The sequence below is a fragment of the Amblyraja radiata genome, chromosome 16 (genome assembly GCF_010909765.2).
Source record: "Amblyraja radiata isolate CabotCenter1 chromosome 16, sAmbRad1.1.pri, whole genome shotgun sequence".
NCBI lineage: Eukaryota > Metazoa > Chordata > Chondrichthyes > Rajiformes > Rajidae > Amblyraja > Amblyraja radiata.
In genome coordinates, this window is record NC_045971.1 from 52,625,441 (window position 1) to 52,639,985 (window position 14,545).

At 43.2% G+C, this 14,545-nt stretch overlaps 1 protein-coding gene across 1 annotated transcript in view; it reads left to right on the forward strand.

Moving 5' to 3' along the window:
* LOC116982318 (interaptin-like) overlaps positions 1-14,545 on the forward strand; it is a 39,362-nt gene that overhangs the window by 7,344 nt on the left and 17,473 nt on the right. Inside the window, exons 4-5 of the mRNA XM_033035582.1 lie at positions 11,770-11,883; positions 13,455-13,568. Of these exons, the coding sequence (XP_032891473.1) occupies positions 11,770-11,883; positions 13,455-13,568 (228 nt within the window). The remainder of the gene's footprint in view (positions 1-11,769; positions 11,884-13,454; positions 13,569-14,545) is intronic.

Below are 14,545 nucleotides of genomic sequence, written 5' to 3' on the forward strand. Positions count from 1 at the left end.
CTAATTTAATTCACTTTGTTTTATTTTAGTTGCAAAAAAAAGAATGAAGTCACCGTGCTCCCAAGTTCTCTGGTGGAATGTCCGTCCGTCAGTTCAAAGTGTGTGGACACCACATCTGCCACTTATAGCCATCCTATCTCGTTCCAATGCTGTTGTTCCACTACCTGTCGCTTTTGTTCCTACTTTACCCAACCGCCCTCAAAGTGCCCCCTTTGCCCACTTTCTCTTACCTTAATGAAAACTCTGGTGCTCCATTTCAAACTCTTTCCTCTCAACTGGCCTATTTACCTGTTACCACATTAGCTACCCATTCCCCTAATAATACCCACGCCAGCCTCACTTTCCAGCAGCCCTTTGGAAAGCAACAGATTGTGTCACCTGGATGATTCTTGTGTCGTTATCAAACAGTGAGTACCTCTCAACAATAATAATATGTTAATTAATGAATGAAAATCTAGTTCAACAGAAAATTAAAACCAAAAGAAAAAAAATATTTTAACTTCTGACCATTTTCTTCAGGAATTGTCAGCTATTGTTTACAGGGATTGTCTTTTGCAGGCTCCAGCACAAATGTGACATTTGGGCAAAATGATTCTCCCTCAACGTGGATCAAAAAGTTAGCAATTCACAAACATCTGTGAGGACAGGAAGAGGCATAGAGGTAACATTCTACAAGTGTGACTTAGAATAGAATAGAATAGTTTCTTTATTGTCATTGTAACATGAACCATGTACAACGAAATTTAAAAATGTCAGCCAGTCAGTGCACCATTCAAACATTTCTAAAAGCTAACGATACATACAGAGGCCCGGGACCGTTGGAGACAGTGGAGGAGGGTCAGGGCGGTGAGTACTTAAATCGGGCACGGGGCTTGTTTTCACAGAGGCCCGGGACCGTTGGAGAGAGTGGAGGAGGGTCAGGGCGGTGAGTACTTAAATCGGGCACGGGGCTTGTTTTCACAGAGGCCCGGGACCGTTGGAGCGAGTGGAGGAGGGTCAGGGCTTTTACCAAATCCCGTAACGTTCCACACTCCATAGGGAGGGTTCTGGTGGAAGCCGCTGATTGGCGGAAGCAGACTAGAGGAAGCAGCTGATTGGGTGCAACCTTAGGTTAGCATTTCTGCTTTCTGGTTAAAGGTACAGTGCTTTAGTAAAGGTACAGTGGGCTAAAGGTACAGTGCTTTTTGTTTATATAATAAAGGTGCAGTTTAAAGGGCAAGAGGGAGCAGCTGTTTGTGTCAGATACCTGCTGATTTCTCCCAGCAGTTTCTATTGTATTATACTGGTATCGGATCCAGGATAAGGCGAGAGAATGACAGTCAGAGCAGTGTACTGTTCTGGATGTCAGATGTGGGAGGTCATGGTGTCGGATGGCCCTCCAGACGTCCACATCTGCACCAGGTGCAAAGAGATGGGGCTCCTAAGGGACCGTATTAGGTTCCTGGAGCAGCAGCTCGATGACCTCTGTCTGGTCAGGGAGAGTGACGAGGTCATAGAGGGGAGTTATAGGGAGGTGGTCACTCCAAAACCACGGGAGAGAGACATGTGGGTCACGCTAAGGAAGGGCAAGGGGCAGAGGCAGGAACGAGTGAGTACTCCAATGTCGGTACACCTTGCAAATAAGTACTCCTGTTTGAGTACGGATGGGGGTGACAGCCTACCCGGGGGTAGCGACAGCGGACGGTCCTCCAGCACAGAGACCAGCCCTGTTGCTCCGAAAGGTAGGGAAAAAAAGAAGAGGGCAATAGTAATTGGGGACTCTATTGTTAGGGGGTCGGATAGGCGATTCTGTGGACGCAGTCGGGAGACCAGGATGGTGGTCTGCCTCCCTGGTGCTAAGGTCTCGGACGTGTCTCAACGCATCCAAGATATCCTGAAATCAGAGGGAGAGGAGCCTGAGGTCGTGGTACATATTGGTACAAATGACATAGGTAAAAAAAGTGAAGAGGTCCTGAAGGGAGGATTTAGGGAGTTGGGAGGAGAGTTAAGGAAAAGGACCAAAAAGGTAACAATCTCAGGATTACTGCCTGTACCACGCGACAGTGAGAGTAGGAATGGAGCGAGGTGGAGGATAAATGCGTGGCTGAAAGACTGGTGCAGAGGGCAGGGATTCAAGTTTCTGGATCATTGGGACTTCTTTTGGGGAAGGTGGGACCTGTACAGAAAGGATGGGTTGCACTTGAACCCGAGGGGGACCAATATCCTGGCGGGGAAATTTGCAAAGGCCACTGGGGAGACTTTAAACTAGAATGGTTGGGGCGAGGGACTCAAATAGAGAAAGCTAGTAGACAGAATGGGAGACAGGAAGCAGAAAAGGGAAGCACTCGGACACAAGAGGAGAAAGAAAAAAAGGAAATAAACAGAGAAGAAGAGACGGGGGGTTTCTTAAATGTGCATATTTTAATGCTAGGAGCATTGTAAGAAAGGTGGATGAGCTTAGAGTCTGGATAGACACCTGGAAGTATGATGTTGTGGCGATCAGTGAAACATGGTTGCAGGAGGGCTGTGATTGGAAACTAAATATTCCAGGATTTCGTTGCTTCAGGTGTGATAGAATTGGAGGGGCAAGAGGTGGAGGTGTTGCATTGCTAGTCAGGGAAGATATTACAGCAGTGCTTTGGCAGGATAGATTGGAGGGCTCATCTAGGGAGGCTATTTGGGTGGAACTGAGAAGTGGGAAAGGTGTAGCAACACTTATAGGGGTGTATTATAGACCGCCAAATGGGGAACGAGAATTGGAAGAGCAAATATGTAAGGAGATAGCAGATATTAGTAGTAAGCACAAGGTAGTGAGTGTGGGAGATTTCAACTTTCCACACATAGACTGGGAAACACATTCTGTAAATGGGCTGGATGGTTTGGAGTTTGTAAAATGTGTGCAGGATAGTTTTTTGCAGCAATACATAGAGGTACCTACTAGAGGAGGGACAGTGCTGGACCTCCTGTTAGGAAATGAGACGGGACAGGTGGCGGAGGTATGCGTTGGGGAGCACTTCGGGTCCAGTGATCACAATACCATTAGTTTCAATATAATTATGGAGAAGGTCAGAACTGGACCTAGGGTTGAGATTTTTGATTGGAGAAAGGCTAACTTTGATGAGATGCGAGATGATTTAAAAGGAGTGGACTGGGACATTTTGTTTTATGGGAAAGATGTACAAGAGAAATGGTGGACATTTAAAGGGGAAATTTTAAGAGTACAGAATCTTTATGTTCCTGTTCGGTTGAAAGGAAACAGTAAAAATTGGAAAGAGCCCTGGTTTTCAAGGGAAATTGGACATCTTGCTCGGAAAAAGAGGGAGATCTACAATAATTATAGGCAGCATGAAGTAAATGAGGTGCTTGTGGAGTATAAGGAATGTAAAAAGAATCTTAAGAAAGAAATTAGAAAAGCTAAAAGAAGATATGAGGTTGCTTTGGCAAGTAAGGTGAAAGTAAATCCAAAGGGTTTCTACAGCTATATTAATAGCAAAAGGCTAACGAGGGATAAAATTGGTCCATTGGAGAAACAGAGTGGGCAGCTATCTGCAGAGCCAAAAGAGATGGGGGAGATATTGAACAATTTCGTTTCTTCGGTATTCACCAAGGAGAAGGATATTGAATTATGTGAGGTAAGGGAAACGAGTAGAGTAGTTATGGATACTATGAGTTTCAAAGTAAAAGAAGTACTGACACTTTTGAAAAATATAAAAGTGGATAAGTCTCCAGGACCTGACAGGATATTCCCTAGGACATTGAGGGAAGTTAGTGTAGAAATAGCCGGGGCTATGACAGAAATATTTCAAATGTCATTAGAAACGGGAATAGTCCCCGAGGATTGGCGTACTGCGCATGTTGTTCCATTGTTTAAAAAGGGTTCTAAGAGTAAACCTAGCAATTATAGACCTGTTAGTTTGACTTCAGTGGTGGGCAAATTAATGGAAAAGATACTTAGAGATAATATATATAAACATCTGGATAAACAGGGTCTGATTAGGAACAGTCAACATGGATTTGTGCCTGGAAGGTCATGTTTGACTAATCTTCTTGAATTTTTTGAAGAGGTTACTAGGGAAATTGACGAGGGTAAAGCAGTGGATGTTGTCTATATGGACTTTAGTAAGGCCTTTGACAAGGTTCCTCATGGAAGGTTGGTTAAGAAGGTTAAACTGTTGGGTATAAATGCAGGAATAGCAAGGATTCAGCAGTGGCTGAATGGGAGAAGCCAGAGGGTAATGGTGGATGGCTGTTTGTCGGGATGGAGGCAGGTGACTAGTGGGGTGCCTCAGGGATCTGTGTTGGGTCCTTTGTTGTTTGTCATGTACATCAATGATCTGGATGAAGGGGTGGTAAATTGGATTAGTAACTATGCAGATGATACCAAGATAGGGGGTGTTGTGGATAATGAAGAGGATTTCCAAAGTCTACAGAGAGATTTATGCCAGTTGGAAGAGTGGACTGAAAGATGACAGATGGAGTTTAATGCTGATAAGTGTGAGGTGCTACATCTTGGCAGGACAAATCAAAATAGGACGTACATGATAAATGGTAGGGAATTGAAGAATACAGTTGAACAGAGGGATCTGGGAATAACCGTCCATAGTTCCTTGAAGGTGGAATCTCATATAGATAGGGTGGTAAAGAAAGCTTTTGGTATGCTAGCCTTTATAAATCAGAGCATTGAGTATAGAAGCTGGGATGTAATGTTAAAATTGTACAAGGCATTGGTGAGACCAAATCTGGAGTACGGTGTACAATTTTGGTCGCCCAATTATAGGAAGGATGTCAACAAAATAGAGAGAGTACAGAGGAGATTTACTAGAATGTTGCCTGGGTTTCAACAACTAAGTTACAGAGATAGGTTGAATAAGTTAGGTCTTTATTCTCTGGAGCGCAGAAGGTTAAGGGGGTACTTGATAGAGGTCTTTAAAATGATGAAAGGGATAGACAGAGTTGATGTGTTCAAGCTTTTCCCTTTGAGAATAGGGAAGATTCAAACAAGAGGACATGACTTAAGAATTAAGGGACAGAAGTTTAGGGAAAACATGAGGGGGAGCTTCTTTACTCAGAGAGTGGTAGCGGTGTGGAATGAGCTTCCAGTGGAAGTGGTGGCGGCAGGTTCGTTGGTATCATTTAAAAATAAATTGGATAGGCATATGGATGAGAAGGGAATGGAGGGTTATGGTATGAGTGCAGGCAGGTGGGACTAAGGGAAAAAAGTTGTTCGGCACGGACTTGTAGGGCCGAGATGGCCTGTTTCCGTGCTGTAATTGTTATATGGTTATAAAGTGAATGGTATGTTAGCCGAGATTGTAGGGCCGAGATGGCCTGTTACCGTGCTGTAATGGTTATATGGTTATAAACCCTGGTTGGGAACAAATAAATTGCAGAATAATTAAATGCTGTTCAGTTCTATCTCCACAATGGAGGGCACAATTAAAGCCCTGTCCCATGGTACGAGTTCATTCCAAGAGTTCTCCCGAGTTTGCCCTGATTCGAACTCGGAAATTTAGGATAATGGCCACTCGTCGGTACTCGGGGCTCTCGTGGTCATTTTTCATCATGTTGAAAAATCTTCACGAGTCTTCCCGTGCTTTCCTACCGTTAGCGAGTCTTCCCGAGTACCTGCCGTAAGCGCTAAGAGATGTCCCCGAGCTCCGACGTACCCGCTACGTTCATTCACCGTGCTTACCACAAGTTTGATTTTTTTTAAACTCGGGAGAGCTCTTGGAATGAACTCGCACCGTGGGACAGGGCTATTAGGTTTCTATATGTGTGGAAGGTAGGAATTGAAAGAAATCAATGTTAGGATTAATGACATAGTGCTTGGAGATTATGGCGATAGAAGCAGGACATCACTGAAGTTTGGTGATCTACTTCCAGTGGACTAAAGGAATTTGATATGATAAATTATTTGGATGCAGGAACAAACTGAAACACCTCCAATAATCTATATTCTATCCTATGGGGAGAAGGCAGGAAGGGGATACTGATTGTGGATGATCAACCATGATCACAGTGAATGGTGGTGCAGGCTCAAAGGGCCAAATGACCTGCTCCTGCACCATTCAGGTAATTGTCATATGACATTGTCTATTGTCTATAAAATGGAATTCAGAAAATTAAACAATGCATTGTTGCCAAGAGATGGTCTGTAATGTTCCGTTGCTGTGGTAGCATTAGGTCAGTTCAACAACCTGATGGGACAGTAGCTTTTTTCGAACTGGGAGTGTGGGACGTTTACACTTCTGTGGCTACTGTCGATGGTAACAGTGAGAAGAGAGCACGGCTTATCCCATTTCAGCTATTAGTTGAGCAGACTTAACCTGAACAACTTGGTATTCTTTACATCTTTATATTCTGAGACCTTTCCTGTAAAAGATCTTTCACGGGGAAGTGTTGCGACTATCCGCAGAAACTGCGTGCCTTTGTAATCAATTCCCCTCGCAGTAGACAATAGCCTTCTTTGTCATCAGGAGGCTAAATTCAATCTGGAAATTGTCCGCTTGGGGAAACATCATCAAATATTTTTAATATATTGTGACATTTGGATTGATACAGGTATTGTAATTTTCTTTTCCACTTACCTTGTGTAGTGCTGATAATTTACATAAGCAAAAAAATACAGCCATTAGAACACCCGCGCTCAGTGACTCCTCCCTCCAGTCAATCACGAGGGTTCGGTTACCCAGAGCCACCACCAGGTGTCGCTACACTATGTTATTCCCCTTTTTCAAACACTCCCTACACATTAGTGGCAATTTTATGGAGGCCATTTACGGAAACCTAAAAAGCTGCATGTGTTTGGGATGTGGGAGGAAACTGGATCACCCGGAGGTAACCCACACAGTCACTCAAACTCCACAGAACCCAATGTCCGTATGGAACCAAGGTCTCTGGTGCTGTGAGGTAGTAGCTCTACTGGCTGCGCCATTGTGCTGCTCATTTTATGAGTGAAAATTCCATTGTTTTCTTTGTTTTGAGTTTTAGTTACTTTGAGAATAGAGCAGGATTTGCTTTTGAGTCAGTTTATAGACACATATCCTGCGAGAATTGCCAATCCAGTGATAAGGAAGTGCTACACTGTTCGAGGTGCCAATTCTGGATGAACTAGAGGCCTAATCTGTCGTCTTATGTTCAGTGATACTATTTGATGAATACCGGGGATTTTTGATGCCTAATACTTAAACAGGAACCAACTTCACCAGAATATTTTATCTGGTTATTGGGGGAACTTTGCCTAGTCCAAATCAGCTGGTTTGTTTTCCTGTATCCTAGCAGTGACAATAATTCAAAATTATTGGAATGCTGAAAAATGGAAAGTGCTCATGGAAAAAGCAATTTGTTTGTGTCCTTGCACATGGAAATGGAAATGGGATGAAATACAGATAAGTCCAATATCGGCAAAGGAAATCTATATAGAACTTTGGCCACACTTGTAGAATTAAATAACAGTTGATAGGAGATGCTGTAAGGCTCAAGTTTGCAATTGGATATCAAGCTGTGTTTTACTTTTGTGCAGTGCAGGATGGCAAACTTTCTTCACAAGTAGGGCCAGTTTTAGCAACAGTCGTCGTAAATAATCTGATCAACTGTGACACAGTTATGGAATATGATGTTAAACTAATTACATTGAGATGCAACTTTAATCTGTGTCTTAACTTTTAATTTGCTTTTTTTGCACCATTTTGTGACGTGATGAAATCTGTGAAATTAAGGTAATTTGGGACGTTTGTGTATGATTTGATACAGGTAGTTCTGCTGTAATGGTTATTTTATTCCTGTGAATTGGATGTAATGTGGATTTTGTGAACATTATTTATATTAAGTGGACCTAATTGATAACATGATTTCATTGATCTACCTTGCGTTTGAATACCTCATGTGATCTAACCTTGACATCATCCAGGATATAAAAATCCAGAGATTCATCATTCACTGAGAGAGGAAATTCTTGCACACCTCTGTTTTAAATGGCAGCTCCTTTGTCTTGTGATCCATACATGTTACACCTTTCAGTTGCCTCAGTTTTATTTCCATTGTTGCATCTAGCGTGCTCAGGATATTTCCTATTTTAACCATTTTGTTTTGTAATAGGCTGGCTTTCCATTGGGTAGAGAAATATTACCCTAAAACTATGTGTTGATGTGTTGATATTATGGGTTCATTGAAAGCTACGTTCATCAAAGTGAAACCATGTACATGTTCGATTATCAAAAGTTAACTGAAATTTAACCCTGCTTCCAAAAGAATTGAGGTCCTAAGTTCCACGTATCCACTCTCATAGAAATATTTTGTGTATTGCATTGCATTGTCCATTATTGCAACTCCTCATTATTGAGCATTATTGAGGCATCTTTGAGCCCTTAATCCTGCTCTGCTTATTGGTTGTAAGGAATTTAGATGTATAATCATTTCACACATTGGAACTACCTGAATTTTAGAGCCCAGCTGCCTTCATACTTGTTGCCTTTTCCCCCATAACCTCTGACACCCGCACTAATCAAAACTCTATCAATCTCTGCCATAAAATATCCATTGACTTGGCCTCCACATCCTTCAGTGGCAATGAATTAGACAGATTCACCACCCTCTGATTAAAGAAATTCCTCCTCTCCATTCACTTTAATGTCTCTTTATTATCTGCCATTGATCCGCTTTGATTGGGTGTCACTTTCTTCAATTGGACCCCTCTGCCATTTGCTAATCTCATCATTCGCATCATTAGTACTGAACTATTATCTACCTCTTTGATGACCCTTGGACTATCCTTGATCAGACTTTGCTGGGGTTACCTTGCGCTGTAAATGGGTCGATTGCAAACATGTATTGTCCTTCTGCTGACTGGTCAGCACGCAACAAAAGCTTTACACTGTACCTCGGTACACGTGACAACAAACTAAACGTAAACTCAAGAGCATAAACCATAGAACAGTACAGCATAGGAACAGGCCCTTTGGCCCGCAATGTCCGTGCCATGGATGATGCCCGGTTAAACTAATCTCTGCTCTGTACCAATTCTATTTAATTATTATTTTGGTTATTTTGCAGCCACATTAAAATAAGAGCATGTGGAGGTGCATTTGTGCAAATGAAAAGCCTCTTGCATCGGCGGGGGTAAGTATTTTTGTAATTTCCTGTTGTTGCATTTGCATTTACAACATTTGTATTTGTATTCATGATATATTTTGGAATTTAGTTTTTCCTTGTATAAAATAATGTGTGGGCTACAATCACTTGCTTATGATTTCAATTGCAAAAATGTTTCATGAAAATGCTTTTCCTTTGCTTAACTTAATTTGTCTGTTATATTTTGCCTCTGGTAAATGTTAGCCGTTTCAAATTGAATTTCTCATGTTTTATTATTTGTTATTGGCATGACTAATTTTTATTAGATGGGTTGTGCATATTGAGGCCGAGAAATGTTGATTTGTGTAATGTGACTGGTTCGCTACTTGAAAAAATACATTCTCCTCTAAGTAAACCTGGGACGTTTATGACATTCATGATTTTCTTCCTGTCCTGTGCAGTGATGAGCAATGGTGGGCCACTAATGTAAAAGCAACCCTGGAAAAGATGGGCATCCTGTTAGTTCCAAGATAAAGGGGATTGGTCTGAGCACGACCCAAGCTCTTGGTACTAGGAGTCAGCTGCTCATCATAACACCTTACCTTGTGGGTAGCATTGACCACCAATTCTAAACTCCTCTGCTCCAACGTATCACTACTCACCCACAGTCATCAGAGAGCTATTGGCCCTCACTGAAGCATGAATTGATCCTTGGTTTTCACTTACGATACGATACAATAAAACTTTCTTCATCCCGGAGGGAAATTGGTCGCCAACAGTCACAACACACAAGGTGCACGAAAACTTGAAATTAAAAGTGCAAATAAAAAGAAAAAGACATGCGACTGTTGGCTGGCTGCCGTGTGCACAACGCCTTAAACGGAACGAACAAACAAACAAACGCAGGCTTATCCCCTGGGTAGAGAATTATAAATGTAGAGTATTTCCCCCACACCGGGACCCACATTGTTCTACCACCGTCCCACATGGCAGTCCCCATCGCCAGATCCCCATTGTTCTTCACGGCAGTGGAGGGACGCCTGGTCCCCATTGTCTTCCCCTACCCCCCCCCCCCCACCCACCCCCCACACTATCATTGAACGCTGATTGCGGGTTGATCGTGAGGCCCCACTGCCGCTGAGGCTCCCGTTGCCGCTGAGGCTCCCGTTGCTGCTGAGGCTCCCGTTGCTGCTGAGGCTCCCGTTGCTGCTGAGGCTCCCGTTGCCGCTGAGGCTCCCGTTGCTGCTGAGGCTTCCATCACCGCCGCTGCTGAGGCTCCCGTTGCCGCTGAGGCTCCCGTTGCTGCTGAGACTTCCATCACCGCCGCTGTTGAGGCTCCCTCAGCCCAGGCAGACCTTTTCAATGAAATTGAAAGCATGCCTTCACACATCTCTGAAGGTGGACAGGTCATCAGGTCCGGCAGAAATGTTTCCCAGCCAGTTAAAAGAAGCAAGGGTGGAAACAGCTGAGGTTCTGACTAAATGTTTTCAGTCTTCCCTTGCCAAAGGAATGGTGCCAGAAAATTGTTCAAATTGTCGAGGAGTGCTTCCTGTTATTATATAATAGTAAAGATGAAATTGTACAGGAGAAGATGCAGATGGGATTTAGATTAGTTAATTGTCGCATGTATCGAGTAAACTATTAAAGAATACAAGTTTCTGACAAATGTTGAGAGGTTGGGTGAGGAGGCACAGTGTTGGGTGGCATGCTGGCACAGCGGTAGAGTTGCTGCCTTGCAGCACTTGTAGCACCAGAGACCCGGGTTCCATCCCAATTACGGGTGCTGTCTGTACATTCTCCCCTTGACTGTGTGAGTTTTGCTTTTGTTTGTTTTTAGTCTGTTTTATTTGTGTGTGTGTTAGCGTATCTTTAGTTTTGTATTATGTGGGGGGAAGTGGGGGATTGGGGAAAGGAGACACTTTTTTAACTCTTCCCTCGACGGAGGTGCGACTTTTTCCGTATTGCATCTCCGCCGGCATTGTGGCCAAACATCGTGGAGCTGGAGGTAGCTTTGTTAGGGATCAACGTCGGGAGCTCCAACTGCAGGACCTTTGATCGGCGACTGCGGGAGTTTCGATCGCCCCGACTGCGGGAGTTTCGATTGCCCCGACCGTAGGAGAAAAGGAGGAAGATGGTAAAAGTTATTCACCTTCCATCACAGAGGGGAATATGTGGTCGCAAAAACCACGATGGAGGAGCTGCCTACCCTGGTGGGGACTCGGAGGGATTTCCGTGAGTGCAGTGATCCTGGAGTCTGGTGCGAGTGTGGACGGCTTTCTGACTTTGGGCGGACAGGGACTGCAGAGAGAGTACAGCGGTCGGTGAAGGAGCGTGTGTGTGGCCCGGACATTGAACTGATGGCTGTGGGTCTCTGCTTATGCTGTGTGCCCTAGGGATTCTCACACGCCGCTGTGGTGGCTATTTATGTTTAATCTTTATGTAGTTTTGTGTCTTGTTGCATTTTTGGATGTGTGTGGTAAATCATATTTCACTGTACCTCAGTACACGTGACAATAAAGGACCATTAAACCATTGAATGTGAATTAATGATTTTATCCCCTGATTTCATTAATGATAATTTTAATTTTAACGTCTTAATACCAAGGTGGAATTGAAGAATTGGTGCATTTAAATTACAAATGTTGCGTGTGTGTGATTTCCATTCTATGTTGCTAAGTTTTAATTACTGTTAGGAGGTATTAATCACGTTAACTTCCTCAGTTGCTGGAAGACCTCAAGGTAAAACTCCGTGAAAACGAAGAGGCATTATTGGAAAAGACGCAACTTGTGGATGTGTTGGAGAAAAAGCTTGATGGAAATTATCGGGAGCTAGCGGTAAGGACATCATTGTTTGCAGCTATGTGAATGTCTATTACAGGGAAAGATCTCTGCAACCAGCTAAGGGATTCTGTTGTAACTGGCAGTGAAATCAAAATAGCAGGGAGCCTCTTGGAATAAATCTGTAAATAGAAACATAGAAACATAGAAAATAGGTGCAGGAGGAGGCCATTCGGCCCTTCGAGCCTGCTATTCACTATGATCATGGCTGATCATCCAACTCAGTATTCTGTACCTGCTTTCTCTCCATACCCGCTGATCCCTTTAGCCACAAGTGCCACATCTAACTCCCTCTTAAATATAGCCAATGAACTGACCTCAACTACATTCTGTGGCAGAGAATTCCACAGATTCACCACACTCTGTGTAAAAAATGTTCTTCTCATCTCAGTACTAAAAGATTTCACCTTTATCCTTAAACTGTGTCCCCTTGTTCTGGACTTCCCCAACATCAGGAACAAACTTCCTGCATCTAGCCTGTCCAACCCCTTAAGAATTTTGTAAGTTTCTATAAGATCCCCCCTCAATCTTCTAAATTCTAGCGAGTACAAGCCGTGTCTATCCAGTCTTTCTTCATATGAAAGTCCTGACATCCCAGGAAACAGTCTGCTGAACTTTCTCTGTACTCCCTCTATGGCAAGAATGTCATTCCTCAGATTAGGAGACCAAAACTGTATGCAATACTCCAGGTGTGGTCTCACCAATACCCTGTACAACTGCAGTAGAACCTCCCTGCTCCTTTTCTCAAATCCTTTTGCTATGAATGCTTACATACCATTTGCTTTTTTCACTGCCTGCTGCACCTGCATGCCTACTTTCAATGACTGGTGTACCATCACACCCAGGTCTCGTTGCATCTCCCCCTTTTCCTAATCGGCCACCATTCAGGTAATAGTCTACTTTCCTGTTTTTGCCACCAAAGTGGATAACCTCACATTTATCAACATGAAAAAATGTGAAGATTTTCTTTTGTATAAATCTTCCCATTCTTTTTTTCTAAATCAGCCCATCAACCCTTTTATGATCTGTTATGGTGCAGAATCACATTTTATGTAGAGCCTTGCAACATTGTCATTCTGGTTAGTGCAGTGATCCTGGAGTCTGGTGCGAGTGTGGACGGCTTTCTGACTTTGGGCGGACAGGGACTGCAGAGAGAGTACAGCGGTCGGTGAAGGAGCGTGTGTGTGGCCCGGACATTGAACTGATGGCTGTGGGTCTCCGCTTATGCTGTGTGCCCTAGGGATTCTCACACGCCGCTGTGGTGGCTATTTATGTTTAATCTTTATGTAGTTTTGTGTCTTGTTGCATTTTTGGATGTGTGTGGTAAATCATATTTCACTGTACCTCAGTACACGTGACAATAAAGGACCATTAAACCATTGAATGTGAATTAATGATTTTATCCCCTGATTTCATTAATGATAGTTTTAATTTTAACGTCTTAATACCAAGGTGGAATTGAAGAATTGGTGCATTTAAATTACAAATGTTGCGTGTGTGTGATTTCCATTCTATGTTGCTAAGTTTTAATTACTGTTAGGAGGTATTAATCACGTTAACTTCCTCAGTTGCTGGAAGACCTCAAGGTAAAACTCCGTGAAAACGAAGAGGCATTATTGGAAAAGACGCAACTTGTGGATGTGTTGGAGAAAAAGCTTGATGGAAATTATCGGGAGCTAGCGGTAAGGACATCATTGTTTGCAGCTATGTGAATGTCTATTACAGGGAAAGATCTCTGCAACCAGCTAAGGGATTCTGTTGTAACTGGCAGTGAAATCAAAATAGCAGGGAGCCTCTTGGAATAAATCTGTAAATAGAAACATAGAAACATAGAAAATAGGTGCAGGAGGAGGCCATTCGGCCCTTCGAGCCTGCACCGCCATTCACTATGATCATGGCTGATCATCCAACTCAGTATTCTGTACCTGCTTTCTCTCCATACCCCCTGATCCCTTTAGCCACAAGTGCCACATCTAAGTCCCTCTTAAATATAGCCAATGAACTGGCCTCAACTACATTCTGTGGCAGAGAATTCCACAGATTCACCACACTCTGTGTAAAAAATGTTCTTCTCATCTCAGTACTAAAAGATTTCACCTTTATCCTTAAACTGTGTCCCCTTGTTCTGGACTTCCCCAACATCAGGAACAAACTTCCTGCATCTAGCCTGTCCAACCCCTTAAGAATTTTGTAAGTTTCTATAAGATCCCCCCTCAATCTTCTAAATTCTAGCGAGTACAAGCCGTGTCTATCCAGTCTGTCTTCATATGAAAGTCCTGACATCCCAGGAAACAGTCTGCTGAACTTTCTCTGTACTCCCTCTATGGCAAGAATGTCATTCCTCAGATTAGGAGACCAAAACTGTATGCAATACTCCAGGTGTGGTCTCACCAATACCCTGTACAACTGCAGTAGAACCTCCCTGCTCCTTTTCTCAAATCCTTTTGCTATGAATGCTTACATACCATTTGCTTTTTTCACTGCCTGCTGCACCTGCATGCCTACTTTCAATGAATGGTGTACCATGACACCCAGGTCTCGTTGCATCTCCCCTTTTCCTAATCGGCCACCATTCAGGTAATAGTGTACTTTCCTGTTTTTGCCACCAAAGTGGATAACCTCACATTTATCAACATGAAAAAATGTGAAGATTTTCTTT